At 47.1% G+C, this 27,638-nt stretch overlaps 2 protein-coding genes across 8 annotated transcripts in view; one reads left to right on the forward strand and one right to left on the reverse strand.

The window, feature by feature from the left end:
• The window catches only part of MAGI3 (membrane associated guanylate kinase, WW and PDZ domain containing 3), a 2,362,625-nt gene that overhangs the window by 1,021,485 nt on the left and 1,313,502 nt on the right, over positions 1-27,638 (reverse strand). The window lies entirely within an intron of this gene.
• On the forward strand, positions 10,509-27,238 carry LOC146872013 (uncharacterized). The gene is made up of 15 exons (XM_085599735.1): positions 10,509-10,575; positions 12,171-12,293; positions 12,434-12,621; positions 13,296-13,529; positions 14,772-15,141; positions 15,441-15,542; positions 22,712-22,863; positions 22,968-23,012; positions 23,117-23,185; positions 23,480-23,545; positions 25,034-25,122; positions 25,307-25,415; positions 25,769-25,877; positions 26,216-26,283; positions 26,731-27,238. Exons 1-15 carry the CDS (start codon positions 10,509-10,511, stop codon positions 26,833-26,835), a joined length of 1,896 nt encoding a protein of 631 aa, XP_085455861.1. The 3' UTR covers positions 26,836-27,238.

Below are 27,638 nucleotides of genomic sequence, written 5' to 3' on the forward strand. Positions count from 1 at the left end.
CCACAATCCCATCAGAGACCCTAGAAGGCTGCGCAAGAGCTTAGAAGCCCTGGAGTCTTAGCACCAGCAGGTGGACCCTAGCATGACAAGTTTAAGTTAACCTTCAAGGCTTGTCCACCACAATCTATACTGAAGTTCACCGCCAAATAAGTAAATTTACTGGTTATTTTATTCTTGGAAGTGTGGGTGAACCAGTGCAACAAGCACGGACTCATACCAAATTCGATCTCCCTGTCCGTAATAGTGCAGAGTAGCTACCACACCTCCCACCAGTAATCCCTAATCTGAGGGCAGCTCCATAGCATATGGCAGAGGTCAGCTCCCTCTACTCGACAGCGGGGACAGGGCGCCGTTAGTTTGTGAAAGTAGCATTGAATCTTGACTGGGGTAAGATAAGCCCGGTGTACAATAACAAATTGGATCTGTTGGAAACGAGCATTCCTAGAACATTTCCAAGGGCGCTTGAGCAAGTCAGCCCATACTTTCTCAGGTATGTCCCCTTCGATATCCTCCTCCCAGCGCTGTTTCAACCTGTCGAGGGGGGCCAGCCGTTCACTAGTCATTCGCCGATATAAGCATGTGACCGCTTTAATGGTGCCCGCCGCCAACACCACATATTGGCAAGCCATAGATGTCTACGGCTCCGATAATCCACTCTTCCACCGACGCTGAATAGCAGACACCAAGGCCGCATGGATCAGGTAGTCCCCACGCGGCAGACCATAACGCTCACAAATGGGATTTGTAGGGCAACAGTACACCATCTTCGTATAGATCCCCCACTGTCGTCAAACCCGCATCACTCCACCCCGTCAACGCCGACCAGTTGCCCCCCTGTCGGCAGCTGTTGGCACATTAAAAGTGGTATCTCTGGCGCATATGGACGGGCGATCTGCGCCCTCCGCTGACTCCTATTCCAACATAACCGACAGGTCTGCACCTCAGCAGATAGATCCCCAATACGGAGCGGTTGCTGTCATATAATCCGGGCTAGGAGATAGGCGGGAATCCGCCCTCCCGCGCCATCACCAATGCCTCGGAACTCTCGAGCCACCGCCTGGGTCAACCACTGCAACTGAGCGGCTAAGTAATAGGTCTCCAGATCTGGAACCGCCAATCCGCCCTCGCCCCGCTGTCTCATCAACTTATGTAACGCTACCTGACGTCGTCCGGCATTCCATAGGAACCTCGTGATCATCTGCTGGAGTCGTTTAAACATCGATGCCGGGACCCATACTGGCAGCGTCCTGAAATAATACAACAGCCTGGGGAGTGCCACCATCTTGAGAAGTGCCACCCTTCCCATCCGGGACAGCGGCAGTGATTGCCAGAAGTCCATGCTACCTCGAAGACCACGTACCGCCCTGCCAACATTGCCCTCCACTAAGTCTGTGAGGTCATGGTAGATGCGCGTCCCCAAGTATGCTATACAGGTATATTCCCATCGTTCCTCCTCTGTAGCCCGGGGGCCTCCCGCTATCTTGGAGGCTGGAAAGAGACACGATTTACACCAATTCACCTTCAGATCTGCTAAGTCCTCGATCCAACTAAGCAACCTCTTGGCTCCCACCAGGTCCCCCCGGGTATTATTTAAAAACAGGAGGAGGTCCTCCGCATACAGCGCTATGTAGTGGGTATCATCATTCACCCAGAGACCCCCGAACCAACTCCCCATTCGGGCCTGAGCTGCAATTGGCTCTATGTCCAGTGCGAACAGCAGCAGCGATAAAGGGCACCCCAGGCGCGTCCCCCTGCCCACCCCACAGGGGGAGGATATTAACCCCCCCCCCGTTCTAGTGCGGGCCGTGGAATCCCTGTACAACAACGCCGTCCAGGCCACGAAGCGATCCCCCAGCCCAAAGTCACGCAGGACCTGAAATAAATACGGCCGTTCCAGGCTGTCAAAGGCCTTTTCTATGTCGACCGAGAAAACGGCTGCAGTGTGCGATTTATGCGAATCTGCCTCCAACACCCGGAGGAGGCGCCGACCGTTGGCGGCCGTATTTCGTTTGGGGATAAACCCTGCCTGGTCTACATGAACCAGCCGAGTCATACAGGGCAGGAGCCGAGAGGCCATTATCCGACCGAAGACTAATCGGTGGTGAGCATAGCCAGTGGATGGTAATCAGTCACGTCAGAGGGGGACTTCCCAGGTTTCAGCAGCAGCCTCCCGCATCGTAGCAGGAAGCCTACCCACTGCCCTCGACTTATTATAGAGGGACACCAGCCTAGGCGCCAATACGTCGACATAAGCTGCGTAAAATTTGATGGGAAGCCCATCCACTCCAGGAGACTTCTTCCGTGCCATGTGTTTGATTGCACTCTGGACCTCCCCGAGTGTAACGGCCTGGCCCAGCAAATCCGCCTCCCCCTTGTTAAGAGCTGGTAAATCCCCTCCAGCCAAGAATCTCCCCAGTCGGTCTTCATCTAAGTCTACTCTACTGGCATACAGTTTCTCGTAATAACCAGCGAAGATAGAGTTTATGCCCTGTTGGGTGTAACACATCTCCCCTGTTGGGTCAGTTAGTGCCAATACAGGGCCCGACTGCTTCAAGGGATTTGCAAGTCACGGCAACAATGCACCGGGTTTGTCACGCTCCGCATGAGCTCTAGTCAGATCTTGCTTATGGTCGTAACATTGTAACCTCTCAACCCCCACCGCCACTGCCTCGCGGGACTCCAACAGTTCCCCCTGCCCCTCCGGGCGCCCTGGGCGAGTACGCTCCAGGATGCGCAGGCGCTGATTCGCAGCATCTATGTCCTGAAGGAGGACCCTCCGTACCCCAATCTTCTGCGCAATACAGAGCCCTCTTACTACCACTTTGAAGGCGTCCCACTCTACCTCGAGCGAGGAGGCAGTACCCATGTTCTCCTGGAAGTACTGGGTTTTGCAGCGTGAATCTTTCTGGATTCACTATGCTGTGCATTATTCCGCGATCTGGTGGTTGGGTCCGGATTCGTAGTCTTTCTTTTTTTTAAATGTTTTTTTAGTTTTTTTGTAGCCCAGGTGGGCGTTGACGTCCCACCATTTGGTGCACCTCTTGTGACGTCGTCGTGCTTCCTGCGGAAGTCCCACCTTTGGGGCGCCATCTTCAGATTATTTTTTCCGCCGTTGGGTCTGGATCGTCATCGAGAAGCTCCAGAGTTTTAAACGAAGGAAGAAGGAAAATAGGCGAGTTTCATTGAAGAGACTTTTCAGAAGACTACAGAGGAAGGAATTACAGCCGGGACGGCGAATAAGGAGGAGATCCTCGCAATTCTTTGACGCCCATAGGAAAATGCGCACTCAGAGGCTCTGAGCGCAATGGACAAGACACCATTTAAATTCTACCCTAACTGCCACAAGTACGCGCAGAAGGACCAGCACCCGGTCTGCAACCTTTGCCTGCCGATCGACCACCAGAGCAAGGACTGCAACGCCTGTTCCGCATTCACGCCGAAGACACTCCGGGTGAGCGAACGACAGAGGAGAGCCAACTTCAGCATGGAAGGCAAGGGTAAGGCCCCGTCGATGTACGATCTGGGCCTCTCCACCGACTATGAAGACAACATTGCCGAGGGACCTGATATCTTCACGGTCGCAGAGACCGACAAGAAAACGTCTGACTAGGTAAGAGACACGTCGAGTACAAAACCCCCGAAAGGGCCCAGAAAAAATAAAAGTGACTCTCAAAAATCAGAGTCAAAGTCCTCAAAAGGATGACCACGGGTGGATCCAAGGACAGAAGGGCGAGCGGATCCTTCGAGAAGGACTCCCAGGTGCCGAAGGCCGCCGAAAGGCAGAGTTCGTCGAAGCAGACCCACGAGGTGGGGCGTTCGGCGACAAAAGACAAGGCCGAACACATCTCCGAAATGGAGAAAAAAGAGAAGGCTCGAGGCGGAGATGGAGAGCATCCTTCAGAGGAAAAAGGAGTTCGACGAAAGAATGAAAAAATTCAAAATCCTAACCATCCCGTCGACGGACGTCGTCAAGATCGAGGAACAGGAAGAATTCAACGCCGAAGAGCAGTCGAGAGACCCTGAAAAGGAGGAAGAAGGCCCCTACTATGAGGGTGAAGATGAGGAAGAGGATCAGCAGTCGTTCTGCGGCTTGGCGCCGTCGATGACTCATGAGCTGGAATGGCAGGACATCGACGCCGAAAATCCCGAAGAGCCTGTGGACACTTATCCTTCGTGGCCTTCGCCGCCAGACGACATCGGGGCATACAACATGGTCGTCAAGAATGCTGCAGCAGCTTTTGGGGAGAAATTGGACGAGGAGAAGCCGAAAGCTGATTTCCTCCTCGAGACTCGGCTCCCCATCCAGACGAGGAGCCAGTTCTTCCCCATGCTCCAAAGCGTGATGAACCAAGGGAAGGAGGCGTTTAAGGACCCTGCAACATGCCGGTCCATCACGGCCAGAACGGAAAAGAAGTACAAGCATTCCTCGCTGGATCCTCCTTACATCAAGGGATCGGTCGCTGCCATCTCCATCATTGCTTCCACGGCCAGGAAGAGAGCCAATGTTCCGGCGACCTCGGGCCCACCTCCTGATAAGGAAAGCAGAAGGATGGACCTCACTGGAAGGGAGGTAGAAATAAACGCCGCAATGCACTGGCGCATGGCAAACCCGAATGTGCTTCTGAACAGGCACCAGTACCAGCATTGGGATGAGATGGGGGAACTAATCAAGCATCTCCCAGAAGAGTACCGTCAAAGGGCTTCCCATCTAGTGGAGGAGGGGAAGAATATCGCCAACTCATGCATTGAGACTGCATTGAACGGGGCTGAGACTTCGAGCAGACTAATGTCCATAGGGATCACTGAAAGGAGGCAGGCCTGGCTCAGAATTTCTGGATTCTAGCAGGAGGTCCAGAACAACATACTGAACACCCCTTTCAATGGTGAAACGCTGTTTGGGGCACCAGTGGACGAGAAGCTCACCCAACTGAAGAAGGAAAATAAGACGGCAATGTCCATGGGGGCCCTGCAATTCAGAGGGATGAGAAGAGGCACCCCAGCTCTGAGACCCTACGGAAGGAGAGGTAACCAGCAGGGAGTGTCACACCAGACATTCCAGCAAGGACAGCAGAAGCAGAACTGGCAGTACCAGCCTCGAGGCCAGTCCTTTCACGGGAGGGGAAACGTACGTTGCCAAAGAAGGAGAGGGGGACATCAACCCTCATCTAAGTGACTTTGCACGCAAAAAGACGCTCACCCCCAACATACCCCGAGGGGTGAAGCGCAATGTAAGCGCCTACGAACATGCAACACCGGTAGGCGAAAGACTGGGCCTCTACCTTCAACAATGGCAACAAATAACCTCATACAAATGGATACTAAACGTCATACAGCACGGATACAGCATAGAGTTGGAGAAAAGGCCTCCAAACAAAAAAATCAAAGAGAAAGCAGCGATCGGGTCAAGAGCTTGCTCAACTCAGAGAGGAGACACTACAACTACTCAAAGGGGGCCATAGAACCAGTGCCATGCAGAGAAAGGAACAAGGGAGTGTACTCAAAGTACTTCCTGGTACCAAAAGTAGCCGAATCTCTACGACCCATCCTGGACCTACGATTCCTAAACAAATTCATAAAGACGCAAAAATTCAAAATGACATCACTGCAAGAAGTGCTACCCCAAATACGAGGCGGAGACTTCATGTCCACCGTGGATCTCAAAGATGCCTACCTGCACATCCCAATGAACAGACGACACATAACTTTTAAGATTCAACATGAATCAGGACCATTACCAGTTCACAACCCTGGCATTCGGTCTGAAGTCAGCCCCAAGGGTATTCACGAAATGCCTTGTGGCAGTAGCAGCGTACCTACGGAGGGAGGGGATTCATGTGTATCCTTACCTAGACGACTGGCTAATCAAAGCAAGCACTCGCAACAAGTGCGAGGAACACGCAGAACGGGTGACAAGAACACTAACAAATCTGGGGTTCTTGACACACTGGGGGGAAGTCATCAATGGAACCGGAACAGGTGAAGATCTTCCTGGGAGCGAAGATCAACACCATAGAAGGCACGGTCATGCCCAGCGACAGAAGAACAATAGCCCTACTGAAGGAGACGCTTCACTACCAGAAGGGGCGAGTTCTGACAGTGAGAACAGTGAGCAAGATCATGGGAATGATGGCGTCATGTATCCACCTAGTCCCCAATGTACGACTTCACATGAGACTATTCCAAGAATGGCTGCAACAGCAATGGTCACAAGCAAGAGGGAGTTGGGAGGATCTAGTGGTTGTTACGCACGCAGTGCAGGAAGAGATAGCTTGGTGGTACAGGGACAACATAACTACAGGAAAGAGCTTGACACCACCAAACCCAACTGTGACCATCCCCATGGACGCATCACAAATGGGATGGGGAGCACACATGGACAAACTCAGAGTGAGGGGTCTGTGGACTCCGACAGATGCGGTCAGACATCAATTACCTGGAATTGAAGACTGTCCTGCTAGCCCTGAAAGCATTCCAGAAGCAGCTATACAACCAGAGAGTGTTGATACAGACGGACAATACCACAGCCATGTTCTATATCAACAAACAGGGAGGGACACAATTGTTCCCCCTTTCCACTCTGGCACAGGAAATTTGGAGATGGGCCATCCCACTCAAGATAGACCTGATAGCCATACACCTACCAGGGAAGGACAATGTGGAGGCAGAATGGCTCAGCAGGCAGACCTCGGCATCCCACGAGTGGGAGCTCAATGGACGGGAAACGCAGGGGCTATTCCAAAAGTGGGGAACTCCCACAATAGACCTGTTTGCAACACGCCAGAATGCAAAATGCCGAAGCTGCGCATCCAGGCAACCAGAACAGCAATCTCAGGGGAATGCCCTATGGATAAGTTGGTCAAAGACATTTGCATACGCTTTTCCGCCGATACCACTGTTACACAGGGTGCTCGACAAGTGCAGAACCAGCAACATGACACTGATCCTAGTGGCACCACAGTGGGCAAGACAGACATGGTTCTCCCAAATAGTGGAAATGGCACAAGGCAATCCTCACAAATTCGCAAAAAGAAAGGACCTGCTCTCCATGCAGAACGGAGAGGTTCTACATCCAGACCCAGAGCTCCTCAGCCTGGCGGCATGGCTCCTGAAGACTTAGAGTTTGCGCACCTGCTGAAAAGTAACCTATGCTCGTCCTCCCTTAGGGTACACCTAGCGGCGATCGTGGCTTACACACTTTGAGAGAGAGGAGGAAGTTTCTTTACGTCGCAGGTAGTAAAGAGATTCCTGGAAGGAGCGAAAAGAATTGCGCCACCAAAGAGGATGACGCCGCCGGCATGGAACCTCAAAGTGGTCCTAACTGAACTTATCAAGGCGCCGTTTGAGCCCATCCACAAGGCCTCACTGCAAATGCTGACAATAAAAACAGCCTTCCTGGTAGCGATAACCTCGCTGCGCAGGGTGAGCGAGCTGCAAGCACTGACGCTGCAAGAGCCCTACATCCAGATACACAAAGCTAGGGTTGTCCTGAGAACGGACCCGCACTTCATGCCTAAAGTGGTGTCGGCATTCCATATGAATCAGACAATTCAGATACCGAGTTTCTTTCGAACCCAACATCAAGCGCAGAAAAGGCTCTGCACACTCTAGACGCCAGAAGGGTGGTGATGCACTACATTGAGAGGACCAAGGAGCACAGGAAAACCAAGCAGTTCTTTGTGTCCTTTGTAACTAGTTTCCTGGGTAGACCAGTGTCGAAAGGCACCATCGCCTGATGGATCGCACTAACAATACAATTCTGCCACAAACAAGCAGGCAGGAGCTATCGCAGGGGCCACAAGCTCACTCCACAAGGAAGAAGGGAGCAAATATTGCCTTTCTGGCAAATACGCCCATTCAGGACATATGCCTGGTGGCAACATGGGCTTCAGTGCACACGTTCACTAAGCACTACTGCGTGGACATACAGATGAACAAGGAAGCACAAGTAGGACAGAAGGTGCTTCAACATATATTCCACGACCAACGCTCATCTACCACCCAGCCGCCACAAAGATAACAAACCGCTACAAAGTCTATGCACAGCATAGTGAATCCAGAAAGATTCACGCTGCAAAACGAATAGTTTCTTACCTGTCGGTGTAGTTTTGCAGCTTGAAGATCTTTCTGCATTCACTAGCGAACCCAACCACCTCCGCCAGGAAGATGAGGCTGGAGAAAAAGGTGGAAGGACAAGGAATAACAGAGCGAAGAAAAAACAAAGAAGAAGTTGAAAAATAAATTAATAGAACGCCTACGGTAAAAAAAAAAAGGGGGGGGGGAAAGAACCTGAAGATGGCGCCCCAAAGGTGGGACTTCCGCAGGAAGCACGATGACGTCACGAGAGGTGCACCAAATGGTGGGACGTCGACACCCACCTGGGCTACAAAAAAACAAAAGAAAGACTACGAATCTGGACCCAACCAACCAATTGATTGCGGAATAATGCACAGCATAGTGAATCCAGAAAGATCTTCAAGCTGCAAAACTACACCGACAGGTTAGAAACTATTTGTTACCCCTTTACCAATTGCTTCGTGGAAGACCGGGTCCTCCAACAGCTCCGGGTTAAGCCGCCAGGAATAGTCCCTCTCATCTGGGTGACGCTCCCTCCAGGTGTCGAACAACCTCCAGTTTGCCTGCCATGCGCCACGGGCCCTGGCAGCCACAGCAGATGGTGCCGTCCGGAGCGGCGGATGGGACCTGTCAAGCAACATCTGTAACTGAGTTAAAGTCGCCCCCAAGCATGATTGGGCCGGATAAGAATGATGACAACTTACGGGACAGTGAAGCGAAAAAGGCCTGCTGCTCAGTGTTCGGGACGTAAATACTACCCATTTGGAAGGGTACTCAAGCCCTAATCCACACCAATACTCCTCGCACAAATGCAGAATACGAGGTATGGTACACCTGCCGCCTCCATCTGCGGCGGAGCGCTAACCCCTCTCCACCCGCGATATGTGTCTCTTGTAGAAACGCCACTTGCACCACCCCCCTCCGCACCAGGTATGCATGTTTCTTATGTCGCCGGCTCATGGTATGCAAACCCCGTACATTCCACATGATACACTTTAGGTCGTTCAGGGTCCCCATGGTACGCAATATGTCCAGTGCCTTAAGGTCAACCCACTATGGTCATGCCGGAGACCCCGAAAAACATCCCTCAACACCCTCGGCCCCCTCCCAAGGACAGTTACCTCAAAACTAGTACCCATCCAAACAATATGTAACTTAACAGGCATTCCTACGACTACTTCAGAGGTATGGGTGAACATAGTTGGCCCAAGGTTGGCTCTCCAGCCAGCAAGCCAACATCAACCGCATAGGGAAAGACTACCCTCCCAAGAGCCTCCCATCCCGCACATGAACAATTTACTACAGCGAGGTACCCAAAGCTTTCCCAACCCTCCCAGCACAATTTCAGACTATTTCATCTACACTCTGAGGCGTGATCACTGGAAGTCTTGTACTGCTGGTCGAAGAGTTATCGGTTCCACTCTGTTGAATCCTCATCGGAGTCCCTGGCCGGCGGGCTGGGCAAGCCCGACACAGACTCCACCGCCGCCCTCAAGGCCGCCGCCCTTTCCAGCCCTGCCTGCACAATCGAGGGCCCTGCCCGGGCACTCCGTCTCTGCCGCCGCAGACCAGTGCCGCCATTCAACCCACCTCGGGGCGCTGACCGCCCGCGTCGGTCCACAGCTGATAGTCCGCCTGTATATTTTTCCAACCACTCCCAGGCATCCACAGGAGAGTCAAAAAAATGGGATGTTTCATCAAAGGTAACACGGAGGCGTGCCGGGAACAAGAGGGAGTACTGCAAGTTCTCCTTTCTCAGAGCTCTCTTGACCTCCAAATAAGAGGTCCTTCGTCGTTGGACCTCCAGCGTGTAATCTGGGAACAGCGTCACCCTGCTGTTACCCACTATGAAAGGGCCCACAGTTCTTGTCCTTTGTAGCAACAGGTCCCGATCACGGTAGTGGAGGAGTCGGGCAATCACTGGTCTAAGCGGCCTTCCTGGTTCAAGGGGACTGTCCGGGACCCTATGGGCCCGCTCCAGAGTGTAGAATCCAGACAAACCCCCCGGGGCCACTACAGTTTTAAGCCATGTCTGTAGATTCCCCACCACACATTCCGGCAAACCTACCACCCGAACGTTGTTCCTCCTATTTCTCCCTTCCGTATCATCCGCCCTACGTTCCAGGGTGTTCACCCTCGTCGTGAGCGCTTGCAACTGCTGGGCCGTGTCCGCTTTAGCCGGTAGTAACTCTGCTAGACTAGTTTCAGCGTCTTTGACCCTTCCCGCCAGCTTCTTGTGTTCATCGCGCAGCAGTCCCAGCCCGACCGACACCGTAGCAATGTCCTGGTGGAGGGTAGCTTTCATGTCTGTTATGGCTGCCAATATTTCCTGGAGCTGCTGTTGTACAGGGTCTCCAGCAGCCCCCTGCGATAAGCTGGAGGGCGCCTCCGCCGATTCTCGACCCGAGTCAGCGGTCTTGGGCCTAGGCTTACCCATGGCGCCAACCCAGCGAGCCGGTCTCCAGTCGAGATGCTGCCTATGCACAGGCCAAGAGATCCCCGGTGAGGGGATCCCACCGCTTCCCACGTCGCTTCCCACGCACCTTCACCAAGGGATCCCAGCTGATAGTGGCCACAGGTCGCTGCTCGGGCCCGCGGCGCCCACTCCACAGCTGCCTGACCCGGAGCATGGGGTCTCTGCAACAGCCGGCGGTCGCAGGCAAAGCGCGGCAAGCCACAATCCGCAGGTAGGGACAACAATTTGTGCCGTCACAAGTGATGCCGGCCAGGGGCAAGTGGTATCAGGGCACGGGCAGTCCCAGTGGCACAGTAGACCCAGCTCCAGCCATCCAACTAGTCCCCCAACGGCCGTCGTGGCGCCGCGAACACCCCCAGACAGTATCCTTCTCCGCCGGGACACTTGGGGGGCCCTCAGCTCAGCCCTCCAGCACAAAGACAAGACTCACCCCCTCTCTGCTCAGCAGCGATGGGCCCCACCAGGCCGGGCCCCACAGAGCGAGCAGCCTCGGGTATGACTGGGCAGGGCAGCAAGCATCCTCAGCACTCCTCACCGCACTAGGGCCGGGGCCCCGGCAGTACCGCCCCACTCCTCTAGCAGGTCCGGCCGGAGGAGAGCCCCCGCAGCACAGCCAACGTCTCGGCGCCTCTCCCAGCGCCACGGCCACTCGGTGATGCAGTATCCAGGGGCCCCCGCCAGGGGCCTCCTCGCAGCAACGGCGGCAGCTCAAAGTATACCGCTGTAAGTCCAATCACTGCCCCCCAGGTGGGGTATCTCCAGGGCCATGCCCCGCCGGGACACCTACGGCAACCACCTCCCCAGGGAAGCAGGCCCCTGCGTTCAGCGGTCCCTCGACGTTCCTCACAGGCCAGCCACCACAGCACAGTGCCGAGCGCGCCGACCTCCGTCCCGCCTGCCGATAGCAGGGTCCGCCACAGTCAGGGCTTCTGCTCACCTCGGCTTGCTGGAAGTAGGGGGCAGCATCCGCAGCTTGCTCCGGAGCAGCTCAGCCGACACAGGCACTCCTCCCCTCCGGGTTCAACGCTCCCAGCACCGCCACTCAATCTGTGGCCCGCACACCACGTGGGAGCAGCGAGCTTGCGTAGCCCCGCGCGCCGCTCCCAGCGGGATGGGCAGCGCTCCGGTCAAAATCCGCCGGGGGCACTACTCCGGCATGCTTCGGTGCTCGCCAGCCAAAATTTCAGCGAGGGTGCCAGAAGTCGCCAGGACTCTACAGCAGCAATTGGGAGGGAGTCACATCCGTTGATCAGGAGAAATCGGCAGTACGATGGGCCGACCTACAGGAGCCTACAGGAGCCTCACCGCTGTGCGGCCATCTTGTTTAACTGCTGTTGTGGAAAAAGGGAGAAGTGGTGTTGACAAACTCCATGGCTGTGCGACAAATAGTTTGTGCTTCCACATTTTATCGTATTTTGGACATTCTGTGATTAGAAGCACATCCCACTTTGTGAATATGTTTTAATGTCAATAACTCATTTTAACATTAAAGAATCATGTGTATCCATTGGTTAATCAAGAAATGGCGGTCTAGTTTACACCAATGTGAGCACGTACAATTTGGTACTTACATCTGATATTCTCTCACCTTTTTGTTATCTTTTTCTATTTTTTCCAATAGAAATGGATGCCACTAAGTACCAAGAGCTTCTGGATTATGTAAGCCTTAATGTGTATCCTGAAGGTTTCAGTAAAGTCCAGAAGCATGGATTGCGTAGACTGTCTAAAAAATTCACCGTTGGCGGTACAATAATTTTGCAAATATTGTTTATTCATTGCAATGTGTAAAGGGCTGTTGAGAAAAGTCATGTTCAGTTCTTGTAATTGTTTTTGACATGCATAGTTACTGAAACACTTGCTTTTTTGTATTTGTTTTGTAAATAGATGGGCGCTTGTTCTACACTGGTAAAGCAACTAACACAAAAGTAGTCATTGGTGCAGAAGGTGCCCAAAAAATTTTGGGTGAATTTCATTCGTCTCTTATTGGTGGGCATTCCGGTATCAATAAAACGAAAAAAAGCATTTCCTCACGATTTTATTGGCCTAATATGACAATTGACATTGAACGATGGGTGAGTAACAATATTTTGTGGTGCTCCAAATTAATATTTATAAAATATATATTTCTCCATTGTGATAGTTCTCAGCCATTGTTTTGTTAGCATGTTTTTAAATTTAATATCTGACATTGTAAATGTCTTACTATTATTTTGATCATGGGTGTGTTGTCCCATCCTTTGATCTTATTTATGTAGAATTATTAATATGTTTATAAAGAATTAAGATTGAGAGTTTCTTTAATGTGAGAGTTTCTAGAAAGTATCCATTGTGCCATTGTGTGGTTAAACATAAAAGCTGTTTAAAACGATATGTTACTTCAGAGGGTATGCTTTTTACATGTACTATGTCTGCACTTGATATACAAAGTGAAACCGTTGATATGAATTTGTATTTTTTGGAGACATGTTTTTAGATTTTCCTTGAGAGATCTTCATTTCTTTTTCTTTAGATCAAAGAGTGTGATGTTTGCCAAAAGGAACAACCAGCCCTCCAGATTTGCGCAGAATTAAAGCCAATCAAAGTTTGTTATACATTTGTTACGTTTAGCTTTATTAGCTATCAGCTCATTAGATATGTTTCTAATTAATTAATTGAACATGTGTGACACTTGCATAAACTGATCCATTCTTATTGCAAAATTATTTCTTGTTTTTGTTTGTAACATTTTTATTGTGTATATTAACAGGTGGAAGAAGTTTGGGAACTTTTAGGCGTGGATTTGATGGGACCATTACCAACCACTCCTACAGGTTACAAATATATTCTGACTGCAACAGACTATTTTTCTAAATGGGTTGAGGCATTTCCTCTGAAATCAAAGACTGCAGCCGAGGTTGCTTCAAGACTGTTGCAAATGTACTTACGCCATGGAAGTCCGAAAAGGGTTCTATCTGATCAAGGCCGGGAGTTTGTGAATGAAGTGAGTGACCAATCTTGCCCTAAAATTTTGATAAAGCAATGAGGATATTTTCCATTTTGTTATCAAATATATATATATATACATAAATAGTATTTGTTTTTCACCAGTCACATTTGAAAGGTTTATTTCTGCAAAATTTCAGAGCAAAATATATAGATATATAAATTTTATTTTTTTTAGGTTAATTCAGAGTTATCAAAGCTCTTACAAATAGAACGTTCTGTGAGTGCAGCATATCATCCACAGACAAATGGTTTAGATGAGCGTACTAATGCAAGCATTAAAAGGTAATGCAAATTCTTCGTATTCTTACTTTTGTAACTACTTGAGGGGTTGCTCTATTGGCGTTCTTTTTGCATCTGACAGCTTGTCTGATGTGGTGTGACGGTCAACTGTTGCTACAGTCCAAGTGACGTATTACAATGTGTGCAGTTGAAGGCATCTGGAAGAGGGACAGTTCCACACCCACTTAGACTTTTGCATGCTTCATAATTCTGCTCTGGCAGCTCTGCAGGGATTTCAATGGTTCATTTGAATGAGGGCAGTGGGTCCGCTGAATGTTTGCCGGGTGGTCACACTTACGCTACATGGGCGGTAAAATGACAACGTGTCCGGCATCGTAATCATGTGTTTGGTGTTTTATAATATATTAATTGCATCTTGAAACATTTGTTTAAATTTTCTGAATGTACTGTACATTTTTTGAAATTGTAGTGAAAAAAACTTGAATAATATACTGCCAGTAATAATCATGCCACATGTTAATCTTTCGACATTTTACAGCACGTTGTCTAAGTACGTAAATGAGCATCAGAACGACTGGGATTTATATTTGGACCATGCATTGTTTGCTTTACGATCGAAGCCACATACCACAACAAAAGTTTCCCCTTTTCAACTTATGTACGGCAGAGAAGCAAGATTTCCAAGTGAGGTGGCCGATGATCTGGTATGAAATGGAGTTCTTTTTTCTATTGTAATGAATTGTTAAAATATTTGTTTGTGTTTGCACAGTCATTTCTCTAATCTATGTTTTATTCTGCAACTTTGTTATGTAATTATACATACATTTACTTGGTGGATACTTTTAAAGTATTTACAAATAGTAAATCTATTTTCGCTCTGCTAATTGAAAAAAATTTTTGCCAATCAATTATTTAGCGAAATGTTTCTTTTACTTTCTAAAGAATATGTATTTTTGTGATAAAAATAAGTGATTGAGTTTTATGTTTCCTTTAATAGCTTGAGTTTGTGCTACCAACTGAAAGCGAATATGCAGGGATTATCGCAGAAAAGAAACATAGAAAATCAGAGTTGCAGAAGCAGACCAAACAGAATATAGAAGTTGCCCAGGAAAAGCAGAAAGAAACATTTAAAAAGAGAGTTTCAAAGAAATATAAGCTGTGCACTTTCAGTGAAGGAGATTTAGTGCTTCTCAAAAATTGCAGGCAAAAAGGGAGAAAAGGAGGGATTTTGGAGCATAAATATACAGGACCCTACACTATCGTCGAATTGCATGGAAAGCGTGTAAAATTGATCAACAGTAGCAACGTGCCTTTACGTAGAACTTTTAATCTCGACATGTTGAGGCCTTATTATTCGAGCTTGAAAGGTAATCTATAGAAGGGTGCTTTTTTTTCTACTAATGGGACACAATTTGGATGTGTATTGGAATAATGTTCCCACAGCCTGTGTAAATGTCTCCTTAATAGGTGAAAAGGTACTAGTTTGAGCAAGAGAATGTGACTTTTAGTTTATCCACAAGATATGTTTTGGAAAGTGCAGTTTTATAAAAAAAAGTGGATTTATGAATTACTATTTTAGATACAGTAAGATTTGTGGTAGTATGTTTGAGTAGTCAGGTTTTTTACAAAAGGATTTTTGGGTAAACCTTCAAAAATTGTTTTGCAGGAAGCATGACGAATCATGAATCACCAGCATCTCTCCCACTTGAAAATGTTGTAGAGGAGAATAATGATTTCGCTGAAAAGCAAGCTTGTGTGCTTTCGGGAGGTGAGGTAGCTAATCATTTTATTAATATATAATTTATTGTTCCAACTGTGTAAGAAATGTGGACACTGAAAATGTAAGGGTGTTCTGTCAAACAGCTTGGTTTTAGTATCTCTATTAGTATATAGATTTTTGTAATTATATTTCTCCAGTATTGGGGTGTCTTTCATAGATTCACATGCTTGAATATTCCCCGTCGTCGGAGTGGGAGTCCCACGGTAAATAATATAGCAATATATAGAGCCATAATATATATATATATATACTTAAGGCGAGCACTTGGTGTGGATATATATATATACATATACATAATTAATCATATAAAACAGAGATATAAGTAAGTAATAACATCAAAAATGTCCCTATATGAAATTTCCATAGAGATACATGGAAAGAGAAAAAAAGACATTCGTAGTCTCTCTCTGTCATTATGTTAGTCCAAACTACGGCCAATCAGGCGCCAGCTCCTCTCTAGAACCTTCTCCTCAGAGCTTCTCACCTCAGATTTTCTACCGCACGTCGTGTGACCGGGAGTCTCCCTGAGCTCTGCTCAGTTTTTTTCAATCAGAATGTCTTCCAGTAAGAAATCTTTGTTTAGACCATGTTCTTCATGTGGAAAGCTGCGTCTATTTTCTGAGGACCCACACAGTAAGTGTATTTACTGTTTGTACCCAGACCATGCGGTGGCAAAATGTAACATTTGTAGAACCTTTTCTACAAAGACATTAAAGGATAGAGAAGGCCGCCTGTTAATATGGCTACAGAGACTGAAGGATAAGGACAACCCAGTTTCTGATGTGGAAAGTATGTATTCTGGCCGTTCTCAACCAGCCTCTAAGCGCAGTAGTGTGCAGGAGTTACCATCTCCTTTCCTCAAGAAAAAGAAGCTTTCTTTGACTCTGACAGCTACCACTTCTGCTGTCGCACCTACTGTTTGGTCACCTAAGAGACACAGTTCTCAGGCTGAAGAGGCGTCTACTTCACAGTCCTCAGGAAAAAGACTGTCCGCCTCGTCGACGATGCTGCCGACGACGAGATCGGCGATATCTGGCTCGTCGACGGTGACTATGACGACGACATCAGCTGCTTCGTCGTCGACGGGCGTTCTGTCGACGTTATCCTCGTCGACGGGGACCATCACTAGTACAAGGGCTGTGACTTCAATTTTGCCCATTACATCGTCGACGACGAAGGCGGCAAAGGTACCGTCGACGCTACCTGTGTCGTCGACGAAGGCGTCGTCGAACGCGACGCCCACTCCGTCGTCGAAGAAGAAAAAGATCCCGTCGACGGGATCGTCGACGGCGACTTCGTCGACCAAGACCTCGACGACGACAACTCCGTCGACGGCAGCTCCGTCGACGACGATGACTCAGTCGACGGCGGCTCCGTCGACGACGATTCCGACGACGATTCCGTCGACGACGGTTCCGTCGACGTCGATTTCAAAGGCGCAAGGTTCACCGACGCATATTCCGTCGACAATCGTTCCATTTACGACAGCTCCGTCGACGAGGCCTTCTCCGAAGACATCCACAGTGTCTACCATACAGCAGTCAACGGCAGGTTCTTTCATAAGGATAAAGTTGAAAAAAGTAGCGTCTGCCCAAGAATCAAGGAGGGAACAGCTACCTCACGCATCTTCAGCATCGCTTTCAGAGGCGCAGCCTCCATCGCCTTTATTTGCTACGGATTCTGATCAGGAGTCCGAGGGTCTGCCGGAGTCCTTTGGAACGGCGCAAAGCCCATCCGACCTCATAATTAAATGTCAGGACAGCAGTGAGGATGAAGATCCAGTGTACATACAGCAGGTGCCTGCGAAGCAGCCAAAGGCGACTCTTCCTTTGTCGCTTATAACTAATCTCCAACGCATGTTGGATGACTATAATCAACGCTTTCCGCTACCTCCACAAGGTTCTGAGGTCCCGTCAACTCCTGTGGTTCCAACTATACCACCGATACCAATAGAGAATCCTGTACCTCTGCTGCCGTCTGCACCACCAAGGCAGGTCCCAGAGAGGTTGTTGCCTCAATATCAGCCTCCGCAGGAAGAAACAGAAGAGGGTGAACTCCCAGATGATGATGGGGATGTGGATGACGATGATGAGGATATGGCGGAGTGGGACAATTACCAAGTACAGACACCATCCCCCTCTCAGATAGTCACAGGGGATTCACCTCCAGTGGACATAGCAAATTTCCATCAATTAATGGAGAGGGCGGCGCAACGTTTTAAACTAACAACTGAGCGCAGAGAGGAAGATTGTTTCCTCTATGATTTCAAAAGTCAGCCGTTTAAACAGACTCATGCTATTCCTATTGTGGAATTTATTTGGGAGGAAGGCAAGAAGTTGACGCAAGCACCGATTACCTTGCCGGCACAGGTGCCTCGATTAGAGAAAAAATATAAGGCACCAATAGGAACCCCAGCATGCCTCACTGGACAGGCTAAACCTGAATCAGTCGTTACGCAGGCAGCGCAACGTAAGGCAAAGAATCCGACGTCGACTGTCACCGCACCACCGGACCGTGACGGACGTCGAATGGATGCCATAGGGCGTAAGTTCTCTTCAATGGCCTCTACTGTGGTAAGAGCAGCTAATGCCTTGGCCAGATTGGGTCGCTATGACCGACAGGTGTGGGCTGACATTTCAGAAGTACTGCAACAGTTACCGGAGCCTTCTAAGGGGGAAGCAATGAAGTTGCTTCAAGAAGGAGAAGCAGCATCGACGGAGATAATTGATTGTGCAGTAGACATCGCCTGCACGGGATTCCGTCAGCTTGCCGGGGCGGCTGTTCTGCGCAGGCAAGGATGGTTAAAATCGACATCTTTTCGTCAGGAAGTACAATCCATGATTCTTAACATAGCTTATGACGGCGAAGCGTTGTTTGGTTCCCACGTTGATGAGGCACTTCAATCCATAAAGAAGGACACTGAGACAGCTAGATCTTTAGGAAACCTTCAATTTCAATGGCAGAATTTTCGTGGTGCACGCGGACGCGGCACCTCCTCCTCCTCCAATTTTCGAAGGGGTAATAATCAATACAGACCCTATAATCAAGGATCCAACCGATATTCCAATACCCAGCAACAGCAATCTTCCCGACAGCAGGCTTCTAAGTCGTATAGAGGGAAATCCTCATACAGAGGAAACGCATCTAAGAGACAGTGACTCTTTCCGGACATGCATGGTTGGAGGTCGAATCTCTCTGTTCTTTTCTCAATGGTCCTCCATCACAAGGGACCGTTGGGTTTTGGACATTGTGAAGAAAGGACACGCCTTAGAATTCACCAAATTCCCTCCTTCCACACCACCCTCCAGACCACGACCTGCTCACATGAAAGAACTTTTACATCAAGTTCGACTTCTACAGCAGAAGGGAGCTGTAGAAATGGTGCCAGTATCGCAAAGGGGAAAGGGTTTTTATTCCCGTTTCTTTCTGATCACAAAGAAGAACGGGGAGTGGAGGCCCATCCTCGATTTAAGGGCACTAAACAAATACCTAAAGAGCCAATCCTTTCGTATGATGACGCTAGTAGACATCTTGCGTCTACTCTCGCAGGAAGATTTCATGGCAACTATAGATCTCCAGGATGCCTATTTTCATATTCCGATATTACAAAGGCATCGAAGGTTCCTGCGTTTTCGAGTGGGTCAACACGATTACCAATTCAAGGTGTTACCGTTTGGTCTGCGCTCGGCCCCTCGTGTGTTCACGAAGGTACTAGCTCCAGTGATAGCGTTTCTGCGACTTCAGGGAGTGCAGATTTTTCCATATCTGGACGATTTTCTCCTAAAATCCCAGTCAAGCACTCACCTAGAACAACACATACTTCTGTGCCAGAACGTGTTTCGCTCATTAGGTCTGTCCATAAATGCAGCGAAATCCCAACCTCATCCTGCTCAGCTAAGGGATTTTCTGGGAGCAACTCTGGAAACGGTATCAGCAAGAGCGTTTCTTTCCCAAGAGCGTCTGCAAAAGATACTACGGCTGGTGGTGTTAATCCGATCAAAAGAGTCCGTTTCTGTGAGATTGTTAAAATCGTTTCTGGGGATGGCGTCATCCTCCATAGCCTTAGTTCCTCATTGCAGGCTGAGAACACGTCCTATTCAGGAAGCACTGGACGTTCAGTGGCGTCAAGTAACGGGCTCTTTCCACGACATGGTACGTGTCACAGATCAAATAAGGTCAGCGCTCGCATGGTGGGCAAATCCAGCCAACCTCACAGAAGGCATGTCTTTTCTCTCGGTGCCGCCGGACAGGACAATCACGACAGACGCCTCATTAGAGGGATGGGGTGCACATTTGGAAGATCTCTCCGTAAAGGGAAGATGGTCAGCACAGCAAAGAACTTGGCACATCAACAGGTTTGAGTTGATGGCAATTTATCTTGCTCTAAAGTCATTTCTGCCCTTGATCCAAGGAGAATCAGTGCTAATACAAACAGACAACACCACCTGTATGCACTATGTGAACAAACAGGGCGGAACAAAATCCCCAAGTCTGTCCAGGTTAGCTCAAAGAATTTGGGACTGGTCTCTCAGTCATCAAATCATGATTACAGCAGTACATCTACCAGGAGTAGCCAATATCCTAGCGGATTCCCTAAGCAGGTCCTCCTCGTCGACCCACAAGTGGGAATTACACCAACCCACTCTAGAGAGGATATTCCAAATATGGGGTCGTCCACAACTGGATATTTTTGCTACGCCGGAGAACCGGAAATGCCGGAATTATGCAAGCTGGCATCCCCACAAGGGCTCACAGGGGAATGCCCTTTTGATAAACTGGTGCAATCTATTTGCGTACGCCTTTCCTCCAATTCCCCTCATACCTCGGGTCCTTTGGAAAATGAAGAGACAGCCTTGCCACCTGATTCTAATAGCCCCACGCTGGCCCCGACAACCGTGGTTCTCAGAACTGCTTCTGATGTCCCAATGTCAGCCAATCCTCCTGCAACATCGGACAGATCTGCTCACGATGAGCGAAGGGAGAATTTGTCATCCAAATCCCTCCTCACTGAGCTTATCGGCCTGGAACCTGAACACCATGAGTTCGCCCATCTAGACATCCCGCAGGATTGTAGGGATATTTTGGCCCAAGCAAGAGCACCCTCTACAATCAGGACGTACAAGTTCAAATGGAAAAGATTCTGCCACTGGTGTGCTGCTAACGGAGTCCACCCGATACACTCCACGGCGCACCAATTACTACCTTTCTTCTTGCACCTAGCTAATTCTGGTTTGTCTCACGCAACCCTACGGGTTTTCTTGGCAGCAATTTCCCGTTTTCGGCAGGATGGCTCAAATTCCCTTTGTTCCTCAAGAATATTCCGCCAATTTTTTAAGGGTTTGTTTCGGAAATTCCCGCCAATTCGACGCCCTCCTCCGTTGTGGCATCTTAACGTTGTGTTGGCGCAATTGATGAGACCTCCGTTCGAGCCCATTCACAAGGCCGACCTAAAATATCTAACTTGGAAGGTCGCACTACTTCTGGCATTAACGTCTTCACGTCGTGTCAGTGACATTCATGCTTTTACCGTCAAACCTCCGTTCCTGCAGTTCAAACCGGATGCTGTAGTGTTACGCACCAATCCTTCATTCCTACCCAAGGTGCCTACTGATTTTCATATTAATGAACCAGTAATATTAAAGACCTTCTTTGCCAACCCTCAGACACCTGCAGAGCAAAGATTGCACTCTTTGGACGTGAAGCGATGCCTAAAATTCTACATCAGTAGGACAAGTTCGTTTCGAAAGTCCGATCAACTTTTTATAGCATATGGACGTTGTCATAAGGGACGTCAGGTTACTAAGCCGACCATTGCTCAATGGATTTCGGCAGCTATTGCTTTCTGCCACCAAAAGGCAAACAAACCCCTACAGTCTTCAGTGAGAGCGCACTCCACTAGGGCAGTATCATCATCGACTGCCTTATTTGCTGGAGTACCTTTACAACACATCTGCAGAGCAGCTACGTGGTCGACCAGACACACGTTTACTAAGCACTACTGCTTGGCAACTTTAAGCGAAGAGGACGCTGCAGTAGGACAGGCAGTGCTACGCAATCTTTTTAAATAAGGTGAGCCTCTTCCCCCCGCCTCCATATTGTTTCCATTTATAATTGACATATGATGCATTTATACAATTACAGTTATTCAGTACTGTCATATGCATGAGAAGATTTATTGTCATTATAATTTCAAGGCTCTGTGATCATGGAAACAATGATGATTGTTACTGCTAGCTATTCTATATTCAAGCATGTGAATCTATGAAAGACACCCCAATACTGGAGAAGAACAATTGTTACTTACCTGTAAACAGGTGGTTCTCCAGTATTGGTGTCTTTCATAGATTCACATGCGACCCTCCCTCCTCCCTTCAGAGGCTCTCTTCTCCTCATACACTCTAAGGTCACTTTGGTGCTACGAAAATCTGAGGTGAGAAGCTCTGAGGAGAAGGTTCTAGAGAGGAGCTGGCGCCTGATTGGCCGTAGTTTGGACTAACATAATGACAGAGATAGACTACGAATGTCTTTTTTCTCTTTCCATGTATCTCTATGGAAATTTCATATAGGGACATTTTTGATGTTATTACTTACTTATATCTCTGTTTTATACGATTACTTATGTATATGTATATATATATATTATGGCTCTATATATTGCTATATTATTTACCGTGGGACTCCCACTCCGACGACGGGGAATATTCAAGCATGTGAATCTATGAAAGACACCAATACTGGAGAACCACCTGTTTACAGGTAAGTAACAATTGTTCATCTTCTTAGTTTGTGAGTGGCTGGCTTAGTATATGGTGCGCACCTCTATGTCTATTGCCTTCGGCTAATCCAGTTAACCCGTATGGTGATTTCATTTGTTTTACACAACATATCTTTCTAAGTGGGAGCTGTGGAGAGCAGGCTTGAGGCTTGGGTGCAGATTACGATGCCTTAGGAAGTTTCAGCGTGCAAAGGTCGGACGTGAAGTGTCTTGGAATCTGCTCTTTGTGGCCCCCAGCAGTGCCCATATGGGTGCAAGGCCTCCGCATGACCCACTTGATCCCGGTGAAAGTAATAGGTTTGTGGTGACAGTCAGTTTATAATGTTATGGAGATATGTTTCAAACTAGTTTTAGATTATGTTTTTTACTTATGTATCTACAGACTTGAACGATTATGCATCTAAAGCCATGGATAAAGTTTGGGCTGTATGGAATAAACCAGCCAAAGGACGCTTGGAAGCGATAGTGTCGAGCATTAAACTGTATGATTCCTCTTTTTGGTCTCTGAAGAAGCACGAATGGATAGTTGATGAGGTTGGTTTCTATAATATCTAAACTCAGTATAGTATGGGTAATGGCTTAGGATGTACATGGTGGTTCCTCTAGTAAAGTTCATGTGCTTTCTTATTGTTTTCTAGGTAATCGATGCATACCTTAGCAAAATATGTATGTCAAGACCAAATGTACGTATTTTTTAATTAATAACACAGACAGACCTTGCCAAAAACAATAATAATAGTAAGTAATTAACAATGTGTTTAATGTTATTCTTTTGTTTTTACCTTAGTGTTTAGCAATTTCTGCAACAGTGTCGTCGTCTATATTCATGGGCAATTACCGTTCATCATCTTTTCGGGTAAATATTTAAATCTCTTATGTGACTTTTCACTGTTTGTGGTTCAAAGGGTTTGTCAAACTTCACGATTCATTACATTAATGTTGGACTGTAAAAGAGTTAGAGGAACGTTTTGATTAGTACTGTAAATTTCCCATGTCATTATGGTTTGAATCTGTACTTCTTTTCTAAGCGTATATTTTCGAATTTCAATTAGGATTGATTTGAAATTTATATCTTTGATTTTTTGTAATTCTTTACGTATGGATGTTGGATGTAAGTTGGTTATTCATGAGCACATTTTATACTGTACAGGTACCTTTTGATATTATGGAAACTGTTCTTTGTCCGACAAATACTGGCGTTCATTGGATCCTTTTGGTAAGTGCAAGCTTTTGCTTTTTATCATTCAGACTTTTTAAAGTTATTGGTGAAAAATATCACTGCTTGTAATAGTTTGAAGTGTCGACATTTTAAAAAAAAACTCTGAGGGTAGTAATCCAACACACAATATATTTTTCAAGAGTTTTATTGATAGAAAAAGTGGTATTGAATCACTTAAAACATTAATGTTTGACGCATACGAGCTGCAGATTACACACTGTGCATAGATCGCCATCTGGTTTTGGGCCCGGGTGTTTGTAGTTGTTTTTCCTCTTGGAAAGTCTTTGGAAGTCACGAGGTATGTGACTCCTCCTTTGGATCGTATTGCGCATGGGCTTCCGCTCCATGTTCTTTTTTTCCGCCATCGGGCTCGGATGTGATCCTCGCGCTCCGGTTCCGAACAGTTTCCAGTTCTTGTATATACGTGCAATCCTCACCCCAATTCGCGGTATTGGTTTAGATCGCGATCCCCACACTCGGCATGGCTGTCATCGATCAAGACCTTCGATTCCAGTCGTCGACGACTGCATTCGGGCCTACCCAAGCTCCGGTCCTGGCTAATGGAAAGGACTCCCTTCAAGAAGTGCCCTCGATGTGGGTCCAAATTCCCCCACACCGATCTTCACGAAGTATGTAACCTCTGCCTCTCCCCTGAACACGAAGCTCGAGACTGTCCGGCGTGCAAGTCCTTCCGGTCCAAGTGGATGAGGCCCAAGAAAAAAGACACCCTCCCAGGCGCTCCTTTCGCCGCTCTTCCTTTCGGAGCAAATTCAGAGGCTACTCCTCTGACACAGCTTCCACTTCATATAAGGCCCCTACCCAATCCACCTTTCTAAGGGGTTACCAAAGAGGCGGCTACAGGGGCAACAATAATGAAGGCAGAGGCAAGACTATTGTGTAGATGTGCAAACTAAGCAACAGGCTAGTGTGGTCCAGGCTGTACTCAAAACATTATTTCAAACCACTGCAACAGATACGGGTAGTCGCCGCAAAGGATGGGTACTGCTATATAATCTATTCACAATGTGTAATCTGCAGCTCCTATGCCTCGAACGGCAAATGCTACTTACCAGTATACATCTGTTCTTGGCATGTTGAGCTGCAGATCTACACACGCCGACTCGCCTCCCAGGCTACCTTTATCTGTTAAATTTTATTTTATTTAGATACAACACACATGGGCATCTTCACTGGTATTACTACGCTCCATCTTTGCCTGCTGGTGAAAAAAAATCTGAGGATGGAGCTGAAGCCCATGCGCAATACTATCGAAAGTAGGAGTCACATATCTCGTGACTTCCAAAGACTTTCCAAGAGGAAAAACAACTGCAAACATCCGGTCCCAACACCAGATGGCGATCTATGCACAGTGTGTAGATCTGCATCTCTGCATGCCAAGAACAGATGCATACTGGTAAGTAGCATTTGCCTTTTTGCTTTCCTCTCCCAGTTTTGATTTCATATTCTTTTGTTTGACTTTTTCAGATACTGAAACCTTCTTCAAAGAAAATAATAGTTTATGATTCACTGATAACCAATGATCGGGTCTACCGAGCCTTTTTGCAAAATTGGAGGTACCCTTTCCCTAAAATTGTTTGCACGATCTATTTAGTACTTGGACGATTGCATAAATATAAAAATGTCTGAGTTTTCTTTTTAAAATTGAGCATTGTTACTGACAACAATGTTAAATATGTATTGTTTTTTTCTCATAGACAAACTCAAAAATTGATCCTAACCATTCATATGTCTCTAAAGGGCTTTCCTACAGGAACTGAAGCATCCCGACTATGAGCTCTGGCAGTTAGTGGTAGAATGTAACCAAAAACAGCAGGACAGCTACAATTGTGGTGTTTTTTGCATGCTGGTAATGATTACTTCCATAATGATATTCGAAACCTTAGTTTGTTGTATCCAAATTAATAATGTATGATATTCCTTAAAGATACATTATTTAAGTTAATTTATGTTATCTTTGTAAGAGTTGCAAATAGTAAAGTGGGCTATTAGGGATTACACTTGTGAATGCCATCCGAACGAGACTCTAGTGCCCGTTGGAAGCAGATTGGTATTCTCCTTAGCTTTTGTCAGTGAGCAGTACTATGGTACTAGCGCGTTGATGGCTTTCAAACCCAGATCATATTGAGAGCAATTGTTATTATGTCCATTGAACAGGAGCGTGGTCATTTGGATAATAAACATTTTCAAATCTGTTCTCAGTTTGCAGATTCATACATAAGTCCGCGTCCAGTTGCAGACATTTTAATAAATGCCCGATATCTGGAGGATTTTAGATGCAAAATTGCTATGGAGCTAATGGAGTCATCAGGTTTGAGTTTAACATTTCAAGTTTCAGTTTTGTTAGTGTCATGCCCTAGTGTCACCCTAAAGTTAGGATTATTTGGTAGCTTTTTTTTTGTTTCTAAAATTTTTAAGCAAAGGCACAGCGTAAATTTTGTACATAGTATTAAATATAGTAACATAAAGTTGCTAATGTCAAGAGTATTTTAAACTGTGTCTTGCCATTAGAAAGTGTTTTGAAAATTTGTGACTCCTATGTATTGGATCGGAATAGACTAGGAAACATGCAGCAAATAGGACAAATTAATTTCATACTTTTGACGTTTTGAGTTATGGTGCGCTAATGTACATCTATTTTACATTTAGAATCAGTAGAAGAGTTCTGCGGTGTCTGCAACCAGAAAACTTCAGACGTTTTTACGGAAAACTTTATGGTAAAGACACAATTTTTTTGGAATTTGGAAATATTGAACATTTTATGCTAAAGATACTTTCATAAGAACTATTGTATCTTAGATCACTAGTTTAGCAAGTTGCGTCCACCATGTTGGCTCGCTGGCCACGCAGCCTTCCTACCAATTCTTTCATTATCCGTTTGCCAGTGACTGGGGACAGTGTGAAGAGGTCCAAGTATGCATTTACAATGTTTTAGAAGAATACTGGCACTGGGTACCTTTTAGGCATGATCCAAGGCATTTTCATTGAAATTTGCATTAGATATCAGTCAAAAACTGTGGGTGGACATTTGCATTCAGTGCATTATCCAAATTTTTGTTTCACGTACTATGGAAAGGAATGTACGTTCCCACATCAAAAACCTATAGACCTGTATACAATCCAAACAGAATAACATATATTTATTTTCACTATCTTTTCAACAGGGACTATGTCAAGAATGCTGCCGGTGGATACACATCGAATGTATTATAAAATATGGAACATCCTTGTCACCTCATGGAGCTTTCAAATGTACCAAATGTATTTAATAATCAAGTTACTTTCATTGGTAAAGATGTGTTCACATGTCAGCTGTAGATTGAAATGCTCTGCCTATTCCTGCCATTTAGTGTTGTCTCTGGATTTTAAACTCTGAACAAGTCTTTCAAGTCGCGAGTTAAAGTGACTCCTCCTTTTGTATTTTGTCCGCTTGCGCATCGACTCAATTGTTAGATTCTATTCCCACAAGTGGTTGAGAATGGAGTTAATAAGTGTAATATAGAGTGGTCCATGGGTATGTAAAGTAAATAATAACATAAAGCAACCCCATGTGTGGGGGGGGGGAGAGAGGCAGGAGGGCACATGTGAGTCGACAGCTCAACTTCCTAAGAATAGATGCTGACAACGATAATGGCCCAGTTTGCAAATTCCTACATAAGTCAACAGCCAGAACCAGACATGTTTCGAGAGGGGGTGGGGGGGGGGGGGGGGAGGCAGGAGGGCACATGTGAATCAAGAGCTCAACATTCTAGGAGTAGATGCTGACAACGACAATGCCCCAGTTTGCAGATTTTTACATAAGTCTACAGCCAGCACCAGACATGGGGGGTGGGGGTGAGGCAGGAGGGCACATGTGAATCAAAAGCTCTACATTCTAGGAATAGATGCTGACAACGACAATGCCCCAGTTTGCAGATTCAAGAAAATAATAGTTTATGATTCACTGATAACCAATCATCGGGTACCCTTTCCCTAAAATAGATTCCACAAGGGCGGCCGGGTGCAGAGAGAGTTAGGCCCAATGTTATCCTATGAGAGGCAGGGGGGGCCTTGATTGATGGCTGCCGACTAG

This window comes from Triturus cristatus, chromosome 1_1, assembly GCF_964204655.1.
Source record: "Triturus cristatus chromosome 1_1, aTriCri1.1, whole genome shotgun sequence".
NCBI classification, from domain to species: Eukaryota; Metazoa; Chordata; class Amphibia; order Caudata; family Salamandridae; genus Triturus; species Triturus cristatus.